We start from the raw sequence: 22,361 nt of genomic DNA, 5'->3' as shown, positions 1-22,361 counted from the left end.
ATTCGTATTTAGTACACTCAAGTTATATTAGCAGAAATTTTATTGAATTAAATGCAAATTCAGTTTTGCATACAAAAAAGCTTTAAATATACAAAAATGAAGATAAAAATTTACACTGCTCAAAATTTTAAATTATGGTTTATTTTCCCACGACCAAACAAGAGCGAAGCGATTGATCGGGCGATTGATGATAACTGCACATGTGCACACAACTCCCGAAAAATTATCCGTTAACGGCCGCCACCAAACCCTTGTTACGAAATCCTATCAACAAATTTAACTATTTTTCAGTAAAGTCGTTTAAGTATAATAATGATACAAACGCATATAAACCTATTTAAATATGTTACCAAGCCTTTGAACAGTTACCGCAAATTCCTAAAACTAACCCATCTGATCAGATTATACATAAATAGACAGATTAATTTTGCCAAAAATCGCCACAAAACGCTTGAACAGCTTAGTTTATTAATAGTTTCGACCGACCTACGAAATGCCAATAAAGCCGTGCGACAGATAGTAGAACTATTTAGCAGTGCGCAATTCAGCACGAGAAAAACGTGCTCATTTCACCAGTCTATGGCATTGTTTAATTGCCAAGAAGGTTTGTGTACTGTTTGAGGCGTAGACCGATTTACAGGTACGAAAATGTGGTACACAGTTTATCAGCCTACGTTTTTGTCCAATTACCGAAGGTTTTTCAAATTATCTAGAACATCAGCCAGATTTCTTTACATCTTATTTACAAGGTAGGGCGTTACTACAACGCCCTTTTATGACAAGAATATTTCTTTATTTCACTCCAGTTTGCATAAAACTTCCAGACGCGTAAATGCCAACGCTTGCTCTCTGTTACATATCGCTGTCAAAACCATTCTAAATTCACAACACAACCAACTTTCAAACTGTATATTACACTTCAGCTTGCCGTTTAACTTTTAATATTGTATTTCAGAGATATAATAAACATATTTCTTTATTGTTAGCATTGTTGTTGTTAGTTAAATTACGTACAGTAGGTTAGGTCTACAGTTTGAATTAATAGTTATTTTATTATTGTAAAACATAAGTTTGAGATAGTTAAATATTTATTTTATTAATATTTATTTCTGTTACATATCGTTGTCAAAACCGTTCTGCATTCAACGCAACCAACTTTCAAACTGTATATTACAATATATTTTACTTTTAATATTGCATTTCAGAGATATAATAAATATATTTCATTATTGCTGTTGTTAGTTAAATTACGTACAGTAGTTTAGGTCTACAGCTTGAATTCATATTTATTTTAACCAACAACCAACTTTCAAACTGTGTATTACACGGCAGCTTGCCATTTTACTTTTAATATTGCATTTCAATATAATAAGAGATTTAATGAACATATTTCATTATTGCTGTTGTTAGTTAAATTACGTACAGTAGGTTAGGTCTACAGCTTGAATTAATATTTATTTTATTATTGTAAAACATAAGTTTGAGATAGTTAAATATTTATTTTATTAATATTTATTTATGTTACATATCGCTGTCAAAACCGTTCTACATTCAACACAACCAACTTTCAAACTGTATATTACAACGTATTTTACTTTTAATATTGCATTTCAGAGATATAATAAACATATTTCATTATTGCTGTTGTTAGTTAAATTACGTACAGTAGTTTAGGTCTACAGCTTTACAGTCTACAGGTCTAAGTCTCATTTACATTATACTCTGTCAATTCCTGCTGAGAACTACTTTTTCAACAACCAACAGTACCCTTTCCTTTTTCCATTATTACTTTGGTCGTGGGCTGTATGACAGTGGAATTTCTAGTGGTAGAAACTATTGCTAACAATGATTAGAGCAATTGTGTGGCCCAATCGTACCCCCAAACCACACGCTGAAGTGTCACGCAGCGTGTTTAACTATGCAGTGGATAATGCTTGGGTTTTTTACAGCTGATGTTGTACAGGTACTAAAAATCTCTGCCACATATTTTATTGACAACGCATGCCTAACACGTGTTCAACTATCTGCTACGACAAGCATTGTCATATTAGCTGACAAAAGATGCAGCAGACAGCAAGAGATGCATGTGACAAAGAAAACCAGTACCATATTTTCAGGACTATAAGCAGTGATTTTCCTACAGTTTGAACAGAGGAACACCTTATAATCTAAAGCGGCTTATGTGTGAAACTATTGTGCACCCTCAGAATACGATTTCGATCCGTTCCCGGGTTGGAATCGTATAGTGAAAAAATCTTATGTAGGGTTATAGAAACCATAGTAATTATATAATGCAAACATCCCTTAGTAAAAATTAGAGCTGCACAATGATCGCGTTAATTAAACGATTAACACGACCAATTCAAATAAACGATTAACTGAGTTGGGCCAATTAATCTTCAATTAAAATGCAACCGAGGTGATGATCTTGATGTGGTTCCTTTCCTTTGTACTGTTTAGTACCATATGTTAGTAATACTAACGTAGCAGGTTACTACCATTTAATTTACTAACAAATAAATATTATGACAAGCAACACTTTCTTACCAATAAACTAAACCACAATTATTTTGCACTCAACTATGAAAACACTGAGTCGCTAACATTAAACTTGTTTATACAATGCACAAGCGCCGTGCCGATCTATCTGTAAGCGGCCTCGTTGTTAGTTGTTTGAACATGTTTCTAGGTAATAGCAACAAAAAAGATTTCAATATTATTTAATACGTATCTTACAGTTTATTTTTGTTTATTTTTAAAAATTTTGTCAAGTAAATTATACATGTATTTTCATTTTTCAAAAAAGTCCCAATCATATTTCAGCTTCAGAATATCAGTAACATAAGATTGACACTTTATTGGAACATGAAAGCAGAAAATATTTTCCGCCCTACGTAGCACATTTCTGTAAGTTGTTGGAAGCGTAAACAATAAAGCTAAGTGCAGTATATGCCAGAAAGAATCTGCTTACCACCACAGCATATCATCATTAAGATATATTTTAACTAATTCTCATCCTATCGCAGAAATCATCACCAGCTGTCACAGACAATAACTAATACTACTGACTACCGGCACTACTGTCCCCTGTGAGGGGCTACTCTCTAAAGCTGGCAATATTGTATGTAGAAAGAGGGGATCTCTTTATTCAGACAATGTGAATAAACTGTGCTGTCTCAACTCTTGGCTGACTGGATTAAAGACTTTCATAGACAGTTTTCATACTCATAATAATTATTACATTGTAACTTATGTACATTGTACATAACATGTACTCATACCTGCCAACTCTCACGCATTGGGCGTGAGACTCACACAATCACCCAAAAGAAAAAATGAAAATGCGTGAGAAATGCGTGAGATTTTTGCCCCAATTTCCACAATTTTATATATACTACTATCATTGATACATCAATTGCCCCAAAACCAAATCTCACGCATTGCCCCACTCTTGGGTTGGCAGGTCTGCATGTACTACTGCTAAGAATTATCTAAAATATAATTAATCTATATGTAGCTGTATTATTTGTTTTTGAATATGCAGATTTTTGCTAGATTAATTCTAAGATTAATCGAAGATTAACTGGTTCAGACCAGTTATAAATCGCGATCAATTTTTATAATCGTTGTGCAGCTCTAGTAAAAATCATCAAAATTTTATATAAGTGCTGTACATATTAAAAATTAGTAACAGATTAGTATGTTAACCTTAGTAACTATAGTTACCTACAATAACTTTATTGAAGTGTAATTAGTGTTTATGATTTGCAATAAAATGTAAGACTATGATGTACCATGTACAGTACAGACCATAGAGTTCTCACCTTTCAGACAGACGTACGTATAACATAACCTTTTAATTCACCTCAAATGAGTTTAGCTTACCAAACACACACTTGAAGTTAAGTTTTAGTATTTATTTTCAACTATTTTACTGAATTTTACCTTTTTATCACTAACATTTTATTACTTATCAATTTCTGTCTTCGCTTTCACTATAACTTTTAGTGGACCTGTTACCTAATATGGCAGGAAAGCCCGATCGATGCTGTTTTGAATTAAAGTGAATTTTTGTTAGCAAGTTAAGGGAAGTTGTCTGACCACTAACCTACTTTAAGGAATTGCAACTCCAACTTTGCTACAGGTTTTAAAAAGAAAATGTTACTGTTTTACACACAAGAATTGCTGAACTGAGAGAAATCGGACATTGTGTCTTTTTCAGGCGTTGTAAAAGTATTTTCGGTGAACAGCATTTCAGTGTCTTGATATTTTGACGTACATAATAAGCACATCGACTGCCAAATTTGAACTCAGGTAAAAATTTTGTTGAATTCGTATGGTGAAATAAGGTTTGTATGGTGAGGTGAAGAAATCATTGTGTTCCACTTGGTAAGGTGAAGAAATCGTATATGAGAGCAATCGTATCCTGAAGGTGCACTGTATTACCTGTATACCATTTTAAATGTTATTTTTACACTAAACCACAACAGCGCACTCTACGCATATGTTGATAATTTCAATATCGGGGGTAACTTTTAAAAACAACTGAGAAGGGCTCTACAAAAACAGCACAAAAAAGGAAATCCTATTCGGCAGATTACGAGATGCGAGTAGTGAAGTGAAGTACACGATCGAAAATGGCGATCGAGCAGCAGCAAAAAAACAGTTTAGATTTGGCAAGAGACTGGTTAAGGACTGGTGAAAAGCGGGCGTTACTCTTACTGAAAAGGCCAATCACGGACTTACTGGTTGGTCGCTGCATCTTCAACCTCCGGAGTAAGAGGATTTGATAAAAAGTGACACTGAGCATGAAGATATCATCGGATCATTGCTAAAAAATTTAGAGTGACGCGGGTGGTTTTGGCAAATTTCTTAGCAAGTTATTTATGAGAAGTTATGAGAAAAATATGTCATGTTAAGAGCTATTTAGGGTGTCAGGGTGGCCTAGTAGAGTGGCCTAGTAGTAGCGCCTTTGACTATTAACCATGGTTGGGTGGTTCGAGTCCTGCTTAATGCCGATCTGACAAAACGCTCTCAGCACGCTTTCAACCTTAAAATGCTGGGTCTTTTGGACCTAGACCATAATTTGGAGGCCCCGTGTAGCACACTGACAATGTGGACGCGTTAAAGATTCACCTCTGTCCTTCGCACACTGGGCAAGTGAAATGGCTACCTGGCTCTGTCAGACTGGCATCCTTTCAGGTTAATCTGACAGTTACAGAAGTGGTAAATACTGAGAACATGACTGAGAACATGGTCACCTCTTCTCTACCATACTGCTCGACCCAAGCATTAAGATGCCCCATCGATAAGATGCAAGTCATTGTCAACTTCCGATGTCAACTTCCGACAGACAGCCATATTATTATTATGTTAATATACCATGAACGTTCTCAGTTGTGTCATGTTATACAGCGTGTTGTCGCGTCTATTCCACTTTTATTTTAAAATATTCATCGTTTAAATTTTTATCAAACAAAAATAATATATAATTAGATATGAAAACAAATATCAAAACAAATAGCAACAAAATTTCCCCCAACAATGTGACGTATACTTCAGCATGACTTATATATGCCCAAGTGATGAAAAGTGCGGTAAATACAGTAGGTAGAGATGCTCACTGTGTTATGGTGTCCAGTCAGCGTGACGTTGGCCAAATCTTCTACACTGAAGTCTCCCTTTGGGAAGCCATCACTTTTTCCTACAGAGATGAGGCAGAGTAAACCGAACACTAAATTATAGACTAACATCAATATAGCTTAACTGGTGCAGCTATATTACAGCTAGTTATATATATATATAGCTATATAGCTGAAATATATATGGTTATATACATAGCTGGTGTGAATAGATATGATTATACGAGGTCTGATCCAAAAGTTTCCGGAATGGAGTTGTATATTTGTGCATATTTGCACGATGGAAAAACCCATTGCAGCATTGGCTGGGAAACACCTCTGGAGTGTTCTCACAAAATTTCAAGCTGCTATGACAACGCGTTCTCATGTGAGCCGACGATATGTCAAGGTCTGTCCGGTGCTGGATTTGACTTTAAAAAATTTTTTTATCATCATATCTAATAAACCAGAACAGCGCATTTGCATTAAATTTTGTGTGAAATTAGGACAAACAAGGGCAATATGACCTTTAAAATAAAGTTTTGATCATTCTTGAAAGCTTCCTTAAAATCGTTGCAAGCGTGCATCCTGAGCTCGTTTTGGTCATCAGTCAGCAAGCTTGGCACGAACTTGGCTGCGACTCGTTTAGTTTGTTAAAAAATCGTTTAAAATGTTTAAATTGTCAGTTAAAACTTTTTGAACAGTTCCAAAACTAAGTCCAGTCTCTCCAGATATCTCTAATGGTTAGAAGTCGATCTGCCATGACTAGTGACCTCACACTGTCAATTTACGAGCAGGTTCTTGCCGACGCTGGTCTGCCAGACCTGGCGTGATCTTCAGTGATGTCTCTACCTTCACAAAAAATGTTTGTACCACTCAAAAATTTGTGTTTTCTTTAGACCAGCATCTCCAAAAGCAATAGTTAACATTTCAACTGTCTGAGTACTTGTTTCCCTAAATTCGCACAAAACTTAATGCAAATACGCTGTTCCAATTGATTAGACATGACGATAAATTTGTTAAAAAAACGATGGAAGCACCGAACAGACCTTGACATATCGTCGGCTCACATGAGAACGTGTTGTCATAGCAACCTGAAATTTTGTGACATTACTCCAGAGGTGTTTTCCACCCAACCCTGCAATGGGTTTTTCCATCGTGCAAATATGCACGAGTATACAATTCCATTCCGGGAACTTTTGGATCAGACCTCGGATACATAGCTGGTGTGAATAGATATGGTTATATACATAGCAGGTGTGAATAGATATGGTTATATACATAGCTGGTGTGAATAGATATGATTATATACATAGCTGGTGTGAATAGATATGGTTATATACATAGCTAGTATGAATAGATACGGTTATATACATAGCTAGTGTGAATAGATATGGTTATATACATAGCTGGTGTGAATAGATATGGTTATATACATAGCTGGTGTGAATAGATCGGGTTATATACATAGCTGGTGTGAATAGATATGGCTATATACATAGCTGGTGTGAATAGATATGGTTATATACATAGCTGGTGTGAATAGATATGGTTATATACATAGCTGGTGTGAATAGATATGATTATATACATAGCTGGTGTGAATAGATATGATTATATACATAGCTGGTGTGAATAGATATGGTTACATACATAGCTAGTGTGAATAGATATGGTTACATACATAGCTGGTGTGAATAGATATGGTTATATACATAGCTGGTGTGAATAGATAGGGTTATATACATAGCTGGTGTGAATAGATATGGTTATATATATAGCTGGTGTAGAACCAGTATAAACACACCTAAATCATCATGGTGATATTGTGTGGATGATGTCATATGCTAACCATTACCTCTAACATCCTCATTGAGAACAGTGAAGCATCATTCTAGAAGATGCTGTGTAATTTGACTATTAGAGAGCTTGTGGCTGTGGGAAGGCAAAAAAGCCATAGCATAATATAACAATGAGTTACACTCCTTCATGTCAGTTATCATTACACAATACATGATATATTATAGCTAACTTACCATAAATAACAAACACCTGCCCCTCATAGTCAGTGTGATTGGCAGAGGAGTACATAGGAGCTGATATTATCAAATCATCTAGAGCATCACCATTCACATCAGCTAGTAGGACAACTCTAAAAGTATAAACTTATCTACAAGTCACCTCTTTTACCAGATAAATAAAGAAATTAAGCATAGCATTGCATTCCAACACAGAGGCCAGCTCTATGTGTCATGTTAAAGATGAACTTAGACAAACCTTTATTGAATTTTATTACAAAGTATCAGGATTTTCTATCATTGATGATTGTTATTTATGTTTGAGGTGGTCAGCTGTGTCTGACTGTCAGGTGGTCAGCTGTGTCTGACTGTCAGATGATCAGCTGTGTCTGACTGTCAGGTGATCAGCTGTGTTTGACTGTCAGGTGATCAGCTGTGTTTGACTGGCAGGTGATCAGCTGTGTCTGACTGTCAGTTGATCAGCTGTGTCTGACTGTCAGATGATCAGCTGTGTTTGACTGTCAGATGATCAGCTGTGTCTGACTGTCAGGTGATCAGCTGTGTCTGACTGTCAGGTGATCAGCTGTGTCTGACTGTCAGGTGATCAGCTGTGTCTGACTGTCAGTTGATCAGCTGTGTCTGACTGTCAGTTGATCAGCTGTGTCTGACTGCCAGGTGATCAGCTGTGTCTGACTGTCAGGTTTAAAACAACAAGACAACAGTTACATCAATTTAAAGCTTGATGTCTTAGCTTTATATCGATAGTATTTTCATTTGCATCACTTCAATGATGTAAGTTCACCTATAAAATCTGTACTGTTCATAAAGGTAGTGATTGTGTAGACTCACTGTCCAAGGCGACTGTACGGTTTCCTGATAGATATTACGGTACCGGGGAGTTTCTGCTTACTCTCGTTTGTTTTTACTGGTGTCTTCTTTTCCCTTTTATAAAGTCTCTGAAAAACGCATCAGATGACCTCGAATCAGCAAAAACAAAATTATGTTTGCAAAAAACTGCATGGGACCATATTTGACCACTTCCTCAAGTAGCTAGTCTGATCCCGAGTCTAATACAGGCTTCCGTGATGCTCAGGAGAGTCATTGCAAAGTTTTTAGTAAAATTTCCATTAAATGAGTGAGGAATAGTATGATGAAGTCCCTGAGAGGACATGTTTCCTCCAGAAATAGGAATGGTTACTAACAGCGATGGTCTACCAAAGGTAGCGGTAAGGTTTACTAGAAGGAAATTATGAAACTGTCATAAAAAGGAGAGCAAAGGTTTGCTAGAGAATGATGGTGTGCTAGGAAGAGATGGGGTTGGTGCATGTAGTTAAGTTAATTAGGAAGGGAGAAAGTAAGGTTTACTACAATGGAGAAAAAATCCACTTCGAGGTGAAAGGAGAGGGTGAAGGATTATGGAGGATTGATGAAGATGGGAAGCATACATGCAAGGAAGGGGTGGAAGGAGAGGGTGGATGGGTGGAAGGAGAAAGTGGAGGGTGTTGGAGGATTAATGGAGGTGGGAAGCATACATGCAAGGAAGGGGTGGAAGGAGAGGGTGGAGGGGTGGAAGGAGAAAGTGGAGGGTGTTAGAGGATTGATGAAGGTGGGAAGCATACATGCAAGGGAGGGGTGGAAGGAGAAGGGGGAGAGTGATGGAGGGTTGATATAAGTGGGAAGCATACATGCAAGGGAGGGGTGGAAGGAGAGGGTGGAGGGTGTTGGAGGATTGATGGAGATGAGAGGCATACATGCAAAGGAGGGGTGGCAGGAGAGGGTGGTGGGTGGTGGAGGATTGATGGAGGTGGGAGGCATGCATGCAAGGGAGGGGTGGCAGGAGAGGGTGGTGGGTGGTGGAGGATTGATGGAGGTGGGAGGCATACATGCAAGGGAGGGGTGGCAGGAGAGGGTGGTGGGTGGTGGAGGATTGATGGAGGTGGGAGGCATACATGCAAGGGAGGGGTGGCAGGAGAGGGTCGTGGAGGATTGATGGAGGTGGGAGGCATGCATGCAAGGGAGGGGTGGCAGGAAAGGGTGGTGGGTGGTGGAGGATTGATGGAGGTGGAAGGCATACATGCAAGAGAGGGGTGGCAGGAGAGGGTGGTGGAGGGTTGATGGAGGTGAGACGCATACATTCAAGGGAGTAAAAAGGTCTGCAAGATCCAATCTACAGAATCTTGTTGAAAAATAACTCAATGCAGATACCGATCATTTCCTGTTGCATAAATGAAGTGTTCATCTTATTACAGAAAATATATATGTACTACTTATTTGTTCTTATTTATAAAATAATCGCATATATTCAAATACTGTTAATGTACTGACAAATTTAGACAAGACGAGTTAATGTTTTTGTAATTAATAATTACTATAGGTGCATTAGAGCTCTCTGTGACAAGTCTCTTCTTTCCCCAAACAATACCATTATTAGACCAGTTTAGTTTTACTGGACATTATAAATAATAAATAAAATAAATTTGCCCATATTGACTCGTAAACTGAGATGAGAACAGTGTTTAAGTAAACCTTATAATATAGTTTACGCAGAACTATTTCATTAAATAAGCTCAAAGATTATCATTATTTATATAAATTTTACAATTCAACATATAAATATAATAGTAGGAGAAAAATTAGCTTCCCAACACGATCAAAAAAGGTAACAAGTTACCGTAGCTGCATCGGTAGTGGAGCTAATTTTACGGCCTGTCCGCCTAAATTAGTTTCATACCAATTAATAAAAATACTTTTCTCGTTTGTCATAAGCTATAGTAACTTCATCATTGTAAATGGGAAATATGACACCTGATATTTACATCCGAACTATGAAAAAAGATGTATCAGCTATGCTGACACTGATCAAGCAATAAGCATGAAATAAATTATGTAATAGAACGAGGATGCGATGGGTGAGTGATAGAAACTTGAAGCTTATCATATGCTTGTTAGCATGACAGGCTCAAATACTGCTCTAGACTCAAGAGTTGATCTGCAGAAAGTATCAGAAGCGTTAGCCTTGTTTAAAGGTTGACTTGCAACAAAATTCACATTACAGTTATTTGGTATAAAAAAACTCACCATGCCATACTCTGCTGTGTTGTAGGTGCCAAATATGTGGAAATGTGATTACAAGCTCTTAAAAGCTCAAAAACGAACAGTTAATAACAGCCATCATGAAAACGCCGTAGGTTGGAATTCCTTTCCAAAATGGCTCAAATGCAGATACTCGAGCTCCATATCACCGATACCAGAAATAGGCGGCTCTAGAGACAAGGTGTAAAGGGAGAAGAGGGAAGATATGATGTGCTATCTGAACAATTTATTAACTGATTCGACCCAAAAAAGATTGTTATTAATTCAGAAGTATGACTTGCAATGAGAAACTTGAGCCACCGTAATGAAGAAGCCACCCAGAGAGAGAGAGAGAGAGCAACTAACTGCTATGAATTCTCAGAGCAGCGAAATATATCCTTGCACTTACTCTCTTATCTGGTCATGACTCAAAATAGAAAAACACCGATATAGCATTATTAAGATTATGCTCAACTGATCTTACAGTTTTATATATTAGAAAAACATTCATGCCTACTATCTTTTATTAGGATAAGAGAGAAGACTTGACCTGCACTCACAGAAAACTTACAAAAAACAGGTCTTACCTCAGTAACATTTCCAACAGGCCAAAGCAGCAGACCATAAGGCGTCCTTTTCGTTAACAAAGCCTCCTTGCCAAGTGAGTATCGATATTCTGGCACTGTAACCCTGTGCGCGCCTTTGATGGATGGTGGTAACGTAGTGACTTCACCTCGCAAACATCTTATGTAAAGTGGATTCTCAGGAGTAGTACAGTTTTCGCTGCAGGAAAGAGTTTTAAACAAAAGTAAATAGTAATCACAAAGGATATTAGTATTACATCTGCTATAATTTGCTTAATAAAACTGAAGTACTAGAACTTTACTAGTCTAAGATGTACCTGAAGCACTAGTTACTAGTCTAAGATGTACCTGAAGTACTAGTTACTAGTCTCAGATGTACCTGAAGTACTAGTTACTAGTCTAAGTTGTACCTGAAGTACTAGTTACTAGTCTAAGTTGTACCTGAAGTACTAGTAACTAGTCTAAGTTGTACCTGAAGTACTAGTTACTAGTCTAAGTTGTACCTGAAGTACTAGTTACTAGTCTCAGATGTACCTGAAGTACTAGTTACTAGTCTCAGATGTACCTGAAGTACTAGTTACTAGTCTAAGATGTACCTGAAGCACTAGTTACTAGTCTCAGATGTACCTGAAGTACTAGTTACTAGTCTCAGATGTACCTGAAGTACTAGTTACTAGTCTCAGATGTACCTGAAGTACTAGTTACTAGTCTCAGATGTACCTGAAGTACTAGTTACTAGTCTCAGATGTACCTGAAGTACTAGTTACTAGTCTAAGATGTACCTGAAGTACTAGTTACTAGTCTCAGATGTACCTGAAGTACTAGTTACTAGTCTAAGTTGTACCTGAAGTACTAGTTACTAGTCTCAGATGTACCTGAAGTACTAGTTACTAGTCTCAGATGTACCTGAAGTACTAGTTACTAGTCTCAGATGTACCTGAAGTACTAGTTACTAGTCTAAGATGTACCTGAAGTACTAGTTACTAGTCTCAGATGTACCTGAAGTACTAGTTACTAGTCTAAGATGTACCTGAAGTACTAGTTACTAGTCTCAGATGTACCTGAAGTACTAGTTACTAGTCTCAGATGTACCTGAAGTACTAGTTACTAGTCTCAGATGTACTTGAAGTAGTAGTTACTAGTCTCAGATGTACCTGAAGTACTAGTTACTAGTCTCAGATGTACCTGAAGTACTAGTTACTAGTCTAAGATGTACCTGAAGTACTAGTTACTAGTCTCAGATGTACCTGAAGTACTAGTTACTAGTCTCAGATGTACCTGAAGTACTAGTTACTAGTCTAAGTTGTACCTGAAGTACTAGTTACTAGTCTCAGATGTACCTGAAGTACTAGTTACTAGTCTCAGATGTACCTGAAGTACTAGTTACTAGTCTAAGTTGTACCTGAAGTACTAGTTACTAGTCTCAGATGTACCTGAAGTACTAGTTACTAGTCTCAGATGTACCTGAAGTACTAGTGACTAGTCTCAGATGTACCTGAAATATAATTACCGATGTCATACCTAAAACCATGCTCCAATAAGTAGATGACATTGTCCCAGATGCTCGTGCTCCAAAGAGCCATATCATACATCCCTCCAAGAAAGAATGAATCAAGGTTTTGTGTGAGAAAGGGGCTTTTAACAGCTGTCTCTGCATAGACCTAGGTAATTGCATAGCAATTAAACCGATGGTCAGAAAATCTTGACAGAATCAACAAAAAGGAAAACGATAGAAAGTAAAAACATGATAGGAAGTAAAGAAACGATAGAAAGCAAAAGAATGATATGGAGTAAAAGAATGATATGGAGTAAAAGAACGATAGGAAGTAACAGAGCAATAGGAAGTAACAGAACGATAGGAATTAACAGAACGATAGGAAGTAAAAGAACGATAGGAAGTAACAGAACGATAGGAAGTAACAGAACGATAGGAAGTAAAAGAACGATAGGAAGTAACAGAACGATAGGAAGTAACAGAACGATAGGAAGTAACAGAACGATAGGAAGTAAAAGAGCAATAGGAAGTAACAGAGCGATAAGAAGTAACAGAGCGATAGGAAGTAACAGAACGATGGGAAGTAAAAAAGCGATAGGAAGTAACAGAACGATAGGAAGTAAAAGAACGATAGGAAGTAACAGAATGATAGGAAGTAAAAATTTAACTATTGACAAAAATTTAGAATGAGTGCAAAAAAAAACTTACCTCTGCTAATGCCAATTTTTCCCCCAAGCTAAAAAACAGAATATGACGTAGAAGCCATGAAAGAAACAATTTTGACGTTGTGGGTTGCACACTAGAAATCCCAAAGGGAATTCTATTACTAACGATAGAAGAGGCATTCAATAGCAGGCTTAACATGTTGTCAGCGGTATGAGTGGTATGTATTTCTCAGTAACAATAAGAGCAACTGCAAGTGATCTGTTGGTGCGGCAAAATATAATTTTAACAGAAAATATCATGTACTCTAAATTCTCTTTAAGATGAAAGATTGCAATTAATACAAAATCGCTATGTTCACTACAGCGAGCCAAAATTCCTCCAAGTACAGCAAGAGAGAACAACTGCAATGAGTTTGCAAACAAAATGCAGCTATTAATTCATTATTATCTGTGGATTTACGTGTCACAACAATGCGTAAGGTCAAGCAGCTAGACACATTCAAGAATAATATTAGCCTCAGTCATTGAAAACTTTAAAAAGCCTCCTTAGCTCTCATTAGTTGTATAGCTGTATAGTTGTATAGAATAGGAGTCTGTATGGCCCAAGCCGATGCTAAAACCCTTATACATGTATATATTATAACAAGGCTGCTGCATTCCTACAGTAAAACACAGTAGTACAGACATAAGTATATGCTGCTCATGTTTGTCAGAAAAACAGTTGACAAACCTGGCTAGTAAATTATGTCAGATGGTTGAAGGGACACAAGATAAACAATGCTACCAAAATGGCACAAGTAAACAGTTAAGTCGGAATATCACCAGAAATAACTAAAATTTGATTGAAATTGTCAGAGTCAAAAGATGAATTCCTTTAGAAGGAATAGCCAGAACTAGCAATTTCACACTTAACATCTAATAGTATTGTTTTTGTTTTCTTTTGAATACGTTTTGCATCAAAGGACCTTTTAACAAATGTGTCACTTGAATATCGTCACTGGCATTTCCATTAAATTATCTCTAGACATCTCTGTCATTATGTAGGTAAATATCTCTAGACATCTCTGTCATTATGTATGTAAATATCTCTAGACATCTCTGTCATTATGTATGTAAACATCTCTAGACATCTCTGTCATTATGTATGTAAATATCTCTAGACATCTCTGTCATTATGTATGTAATTATCTCTAGACATCTCTGTCATTATGTAAGTAAATATCTCTAGACATCTCTGTCATTATGTATGTAAATATCTCTAGACATCTCTGTCATTATGTATGTAAATATCTCTAGACATCTCTGTCATTATGTATGTAAACATCTCTAGACATCTCTGTCATTATGTATGTAAATATCTCTAGACATCTCTGTCATTATGTATGTAATTATCTCTAGACATCTCTGTCATTATGTATGTAAATATCTCTAGACATCTCTGTCATTATGTATGTAAATATCTCTAGACATCTCTGTCATTATGTATGTAAATATCTCTAGACATCTCTGTCATTAGGTATGTAAATATCTCTAGAAATCTCTGTCATTATGTATGTAAATATCTCTAGACAACTCTGTCATTATGTATGTAAATGACTCTAGTGGACAAGCCATTAGCTGAGGTAGAGACTGTTACAGGTGATCAGTAACTATGGACAGTAAATGCATAGACCTAACCATAGCTTATCATACCATATCTTTGTGTGTTGCGTCTATGGTCTTACCTAGTATGAACACCAGTGAGACACTGCTAAATATAACATCAAATACATGTAGCTACTCTAAATCTATAATAGCCAATTTTAGGTTTAGAAATTACAGCAAACTTACATTGCAAGATATATGAGAGCAGTGCATTCCTCAATCACCTCAACAGGCAGTAGAAGTCTCTTATAATACAGTTGGTATATTTTATTCAGATGGTCAACAGGAACATACCTGCAGTAAAGGTATAACTCTTACTAACAGGTAAACAACTTACCAGGTATAACTCTAGTACTAGGTTAACAACTTACAAGGTATAACTCTGTACTAGGTTAACAACTTACCAGGTATAACTCTAGTACTAGGTTAACAACTTACCAGGTATAACTCTAGTACTAGGTTAACAACTTACAAGGTATAACTCTAGTACTAGGTTAACAACTTACCAGGTATAACTCTAGTACTAGGTTAACAACTTACCAGGTATAACTCTAGTACTAGGTTAACAACTTACCAGGTACAACTCTAGTATTAGGTTAATAACTTACCAGGTATAACTCTAGTACTAGGTTAACAACTTACCAGGTATAACTCTAGTACTAGGTTAATAACTTACCAGGTATAACTCCAGTACTAGGTTAACAACTTACCAGGTATAACTCTAGTACTAGGTTAACAACTTACCAGGTACAACTCTAGTATTAGGTTAATAACTTACCAGGTATAACTCTAGTACTAGGTTAACAACTTACCAGGTATAACTCTAGTACTAGGTTAACAACTTACCAGGTACAACTCTAGTACTAGGTTAATAACTTACCAGGTATAACTCCAGTACTAGGTTAACAACTTACCAGGTATAACTCTAGTACTAGGTTAACAACTTACCAGGTATAACTCTAGTACTAGGTTAATAACTTACCAGGTATAACTCTAGTACTAGGTTAACAACTTACCAGGTATAACTCTAGTACTAGGTTAACAACTTACCAGGTATAACTCTAGTACTAGGTTAACAACTTACCAGGTATAACTCTAGTACTAGGTTAACAACTTACCAGGTAAATAGAGTCATATGAGCCATAGAGACAAGTTAATCACAGTTATAGTCTATGTTTGACAGACTGTACAAGTACAATGTGTACAATGTCAACTCTGGTTATCAAAGGTCAGTAACCTTAGAATGACTTCAGACATCCAACAAGCTCACTGCTGAGCCTGTCAGCATCAGTCTGTAGGTTTAATTGCATATGAGCTGAAGAGTAAATATACTATTTATTATAAATATTATTATATAATTATACTTGTATTATATTTATTATACAGTATATGTCTTATTCTCAACTTCAAGACCAAGATTATATGATTAATGAACAACCCTTTTGAGAATTCTCTAAGCATGGTGTATGGCTTTGCGTCAAGAATTTCTGTTAATCTATAGACATAAAAGGTATATCACTCAATTATATACACAGACTAACAATAATCAGCATTTCAAAATCTCAGAATTACGCATGGTCAGCGATGAAAATACCTACCATTGAGTAGCGTGTACATAGGAGTAGTCTCCCCTGTATGCATTCACTACATCACCACCGAAATCCGCAGCAGAATGGGAGGTGTCATAAACTCCATGAAAATCTACCTGAAACACAAATAGAGCAGATGGGACTGCCAAGATAGAGTGAGTAGTAAGTAGCACTTGGGTATGGAGACCTAAACAGCAAGTCAACTTGATAGATTATGGATTTGTGTGGCGAAGCAAAGTTGAGGTTACATATGGTATATACACCGATAGACTTTCAAATCCATCTCACATATGTGTGTAGATGCTACAAAGAGCGAACGTGTCTATGGAGGTATTACATAAAACGAGCATATTTGCGGGAATATTACATAGAGCGAGTATGTTTGTGGGAATATTACAGAGAGTGAGCATGTCTATAGGAATATTACATAGAGTGAGCATGTCTATGGGAATATTACATAGAGTGAGCATGTCTATGGGAATATTACATAGAGTGACCATGTCTATGGGGATATTACAGAGAGTGAGCATGTCTATGGGAATATTACAGAGAGTGAGCATGTCTATGGGGTTACTACAGAGAGTGACAATGTCTATGGGGATATAACAGAGAGTTAGCATGTCTATGGGAATATTACATAGAGTGACCATGTCTATGGGAATATTACAGAGTGAGCATGTCTATGGGGATATTACAGAGAGTGACTATGTCTATGGGAATATTACAGAGAGTGAGCATGTCTATGGGGATATTACAGAGAGTGAGCTTGTCTATGGGAATATTACAGAGAGTGAGCATGTCTATGGGGTTACTACAGAGAGTGACTATGTCTATGGGGATATTACAGAGAGTTAGCATGTCTATGGGAATATTACATAGAGTGACCATGTCTATGGGAATATTACAGAGATGACTATGTCTATGGGAATATTACAGAGAGTGAGTATGTCTATGGGGATATTACATAGAGTGAGCATATCTACAATAGACACATAAATTACACTTAACTCAAAGAATTCAAGTAAAGTTTACACTCTGTATTACATAAGAAGTTCCAGATAACAAAAAGTGTCAAGTCAGTGCGAATTCTCAAATTCGATTCAAATAACGAGAGTGTCATAGTTAACCTTGATAATATCATTTTCTCTCTTGCCACACTTTGGAGAGGAAATGACGTGAAGGTGTATCTCTATTATGTATATGAGTACCCTGGCAGTCTAGTGTACAGTGAGAGATCGTCAGGTGTCCTGATAACGCAGAGAGAATAAGTAGCTGCATAATTATTCAGAAGTACTAAAAGGTGTTCGATTGGTGCAGGTGTTAGAGTGTCGGTCGACCAGTCTGAATGTCGTAAATTGGAGCCTCGTTGAAAGCTATCTTATAGCCTAACCTCAACTCTGGTTTCGGAGAGACGGGCGGAAAGACAGACACCGCTCTTATTATAGTAAAGATGTATTTTCTTTCACTTTATTTTAGCCATATACAATTTTACAATAAATTTTCTTGTTTTCTTTGCAGCATAGACTTTGCTGTGTAAAGAAACAGCTCAAGATCGATTTAAATTGACATGGAAGGTGTGCACTCCGGTTAATTAACTTGATGATTTAAATTGACAAGGAAGGTGTGCACTCCCCTTTTAACTTGATGATTTAAATTGACATGGAATGTGTGCACTCCCCTTAACTTGATGATTTAAATTGGCATGGAAGGTGTGTACTCTCCTTAGCTTGATGATTTAAATTGACATGGAAGGTGTGTACTCTCCTTAACTTGATGATTTAAATTGACATGGAAAGTGTGTACTCTCCTTAACTTGATGATTTAAATTGACATGGAAGGTGTGTACTCCCCTTAATTAAGGGGAGTGCACACCTTGCATGTCAATGTAAATCACCAAGTTAACTTGATGTAAAATTACCATAACCATGGGCCCTAAGCCAAATGAAAGTGATGAGAATAAATTGTTGATGTAAACCAATAATACCACAGTTACTGTATTTTACGCTTCATATAACATGAAAATCCTCGGAACAGATTATTTACATTGTAGGGGCGTCTACCATATAGAAATATTATATATAATATATATAGAGATATTACATATATATAGAGATATTACGTGTATATATAGAGATATTACATGTATATATAGAGATATTACGTATATATAGAGATACTATATATATATAGAGATATTATGAATATATAGAGATATTATGTATATATAGAGATATTATGTATGTATAGAGATACTAGTTGTGCTACTCGGCATTGTCCGGGTATTAATAATCAGCTTATAAACAATGAGAGGTAATGAGAGTTGCCTGTCACTTGCTATTAGCCTGGCACATTGCCAATGGATAGTTTGAGTAAGCTAACTAATAAGAGCTACGGCTACCCCATCACTTCGCGTCCTGCCTCAAAGCGATAGCCTATTAGCTTCCATATAGCGACATATATGGCCTGAAATAGTAAGGCATCGGAATGGCGAACCAGAGGGTCTGTGATCAAATCTTCTGCAATACAGATTCTTTGTTCCAAGATTTCAATAGCTATAGCTGGAACGGAACACCAACATTGAGAAATATATACAGATATTACGTATATATAGAGATACTAGCTGTACTACCCGGCATTGCCCGAATAATAAAAGTCTTTGCACAGAAAAGTAATTTGTATTTAACATATAGCAACATTTACCATTCTAACTTTCAAACTACATATAAATTGTGTGTAATTGAAATAATTTAAGAGAAAATAAAAACAACTGTAAAGGTTTTTAAACTTAGTCAAACAACTGCAACCTTCAAACTTCATATCATGAGAAAAATATTTTGTGCAGGTCAAATAAATTAAAAAAATAAAATAACTATAAAAGGGTTTAGATGTAAATGTGAAATAATTAGCAAGTAATAGCTAAATTAAGTCTGTTTTGCTACGATTACAATAAAAGATGATTCGGTAATGATACAATCAATACGAGCTGAGAAAACAAAATAAAAATCCTGAATATGTAGAATTAATAATAACAATTATTGCATAAAAATGTGTGTGTATAAAAAAGGTTACTGTTCCACCAGAAGCCTTCCATCAAAACTTTGAATACGACGATACTGGTACCTCTCAATACCGGTGCAAATGTAAAAATGAGATATCGTACTGTCTGTTTGACCGAACGGAGAGAGAATGTCAAGGCTCTTCATAATATAATTGTCCGTGTGAGAAGAATTGGCCTTGACCCCAGATATAGTAATTAAATCTGACAAAAAAATATTTTTTAACAGGAGTATCGTAACTCATGGGAGCAATGCTAAAATAATTAGCGTGGGCATACGGTATATGGAATATGATAACGTCATTGAGCAAGATGCCTTATGTAGCTCAGTGGTAGAGCGCCTAAATAAAAAACTTTTTTGTGAGTTCAAATACATCAGAACGCAGAATTTTAATTTAAAGATTTTAATAGCAATAGCTGGATGCGCACACATACGACCAACTTTGAGAAATATACATAGGTATATAGCTATTATATATATACAGTCAAACATGATAACTCGAACTTCACGGGACCGAGCGAAAGTGTTCGAATTATCAGAGCGTCCATGTTATCAGAGCACTGTCACAAGTCCATGTATTTACTTATTTATTAGTAGATACATGTACATATACAAACTATAATATAAATCAAAAGCACAAAAGGCTTGTTTCAAATTAAATGCTTCTAATGTAAAGTTTAAAACGTTTTTATCAAAAAGTATAGAGATTTTTCTATCACTTGAGATTGGTTCGTTGTTTGAGGTGATGTTATTGCCAGGACGTTTTTTAGATTGACATTGGCAAAACTTGATCGTTGTTGAAATGCTCAAAAGAAAAGACATCTTTTTCTTTTGAGCGTTTTACCCATTTTGCCGATTTTTCTTGAAGTTTATGCAAAGATTACCTCACTTTACCTCGCTTTCGAAGGGTGATCGTTAAGCGGATGTTTGGTATAAATCAAATTTCACCAAACCTTTAGAAAAGTCGTTGACAAAAATATTTTGCCGATGGTGGTAATAACGAAACTTATGAATTACGAAAAGTTGAGGTTTACCTCTATGGCTTAGAATAAAGTGATTTTCTAAAGCGATAACAACCGTTTCGGTAGCCGTTGGGCAAAAAACAGTTCGAGTTAACAATGTTGAGTTCGAGTTATCTATGGCAATTTATCATTACGTGGGAACGGACCAAAGAAACCGTTCGAATTAACCATGTGTTGGAGCTATCCGTGGGCGAGTTATCCATGTTTGACTGTATATGTATATATATATTATATATATCGGAATTTTTATTGGAACTTTTGCATTTCTGATTCACAAAATTCTTCCTATGATGAAGGTTTAGAAGGTTTTGTGTCAGCAATAATAATATTATGTAAGTAATATAATAATAATATTATGTAAGTAATATAATAATATTATGTAAGTAATATAATAATAATATTATGTAAGTAATATAATAATAATATTAAGTAATATAATAATAATATTAAGTAATATAATAATAATATTATGTAAGTAATATAATAATAATATTATGTAAGTAATATAATAATATTATGTAAGTAATATAATAATATTATGTAAGTAATATAATAATAATATTATGTAAGTAATATAATAATAATATTATGTAAGTAATATAATAATAATATTATGTAAGTAATATAATAATAATATTATGTAAGTAATATAATAATAATATTATGTAAGTAATATAATAATAATATTAAGTAATATAATAATAATATTATGTAAGTAATATAATAATAATATTATGTAAGTAATATAATAATAATATTATGTAGGTAATATAATAATATTATGTAAGTAATATAATAATATTATGTAAGTAATATAATAATAATATTATGTAAGTAATATAATAATAATATTATGTAAGTAATATAATAATAATATTATGTAAGTAATATAATAATAATATTATGTAAGTAATATAATAATAATAATTGCTGACACAATTTTGGTAACAAAACCTACATTAGGTAACATATCTATGATGCCATAAGAACTTCTACGTGATCGGAGTTGTCTGCACAAAAAATATAGGTTGTGCAGCTGCCAAAGTAGACAAAATAAAAATAAAATAAATAATCTAAGAATAAAAAAAGTCAATGTAAAACATAATATATCAGTTACAGCAACTTAAAACTCCATTTACAGTCACATGTTTACATACGAGCTTAACGTAATCCAGGACTGACCTAGTGTGTGAGTTTTTTCATATCTTAAATCAACTTTTCCCATATAAAATAACTAAATACAAATTAATCCGTTCTCATCCTCTAAAAGACCACCGAAAACAAGATATTACTGTAAAAAAACGTGTTTTTAATTGTCCTTATTTACCACCTACGCTGACAAAGTAACAGATGCCTATTTAGTGGTTATGATCTGCAACAAAATGTAGCATTATTGTGTATAATACTGCATGGAGATCTTGCCTTCGAGACGGATGGTAGCGGCTAACAGGGGTGTGATAATTTAGCTTATCAAACACCACAAGTTTTAATCTTACACTAAACTTGATTCTAATTTTAGCTTCGTTTTAATTTTTTATTATCTTCTTTGGGCTCTTTTGCCTTACATACCGACCCGCTTTCACCTTCATTTTTAC

The 22,361-nt window shown here is 35.4% G+C and overlaps 1 protein-coding gene across 2 annotated transcripts in view; it reads right to left on the bottom strand.

The window, feature by feature from the left end:
* Positions 1 to 22,361, bottom strand: part of LOC137387658 (phosphatidylinositol-glycan-specific phospholipase D-like) — an 80,876-nt gene that overhangs the window by 52,970 nt on the left and 5,545 nt on the right. For both annotated transcript variants that reach the window (XM_068074140.1, XM_068074141.1), the window contains 8 exons: positions 16,698 to 16,804; positions 15,286 to 15,393; positions 13,499 to 13,526; positions 12,817 to 12,956; positions 11,299 to 11,494; positions 8,489 to 8,595; positions 7,658 to 7,773; positions 5,625 to 5,704 (listed from right to left, as the gene is read on the bottom strand). In XM_068074140.1, the coding sequence (XP_067930241.1) occupies positions 5,625 to 5,704; positions 7,658 to 7,773; positions 8,489 to 8,595; positions 11,299 to 11,494; positions 12,817 to 12,956; positions 13,499 to 13,526; positions 15,286 to 15,393; positions 16,698 to 16,804 (882 nt within the window). The remainder of the gene's footprint in view (positions 1 to 5,624; positions 5,705 to 7,657; positions 7,774 to 8,488; positions 8,596 to 11,298; positions 11,495 to 12,816; positions 12,957 to 13,498; positions 13,527 to 15,285; positions 15,394 to 16,697; positions 16,805 to 22,361) is intronic.

This window comes from Watersipora subatra, chromosome 2, assembly GCF_963576615.1.
Source record: "Watersipora subatra chromosome 2, tzWatSuba1.1, whole genome shotgun sequence".
In the NCBI taxonomy this organism is placed as follows: domain Eukaryota; kingdom Metazoa; phylum Bryozoa; class Gymnolaemata; order Cheilostomatida; family Watersiporidae; genus Watersipora; species Watersipora subatra.
Note: the sequence above shows the minus strand (reverse complement) of the source record. Positions and strands in the feature narration are given on the sequence as shown.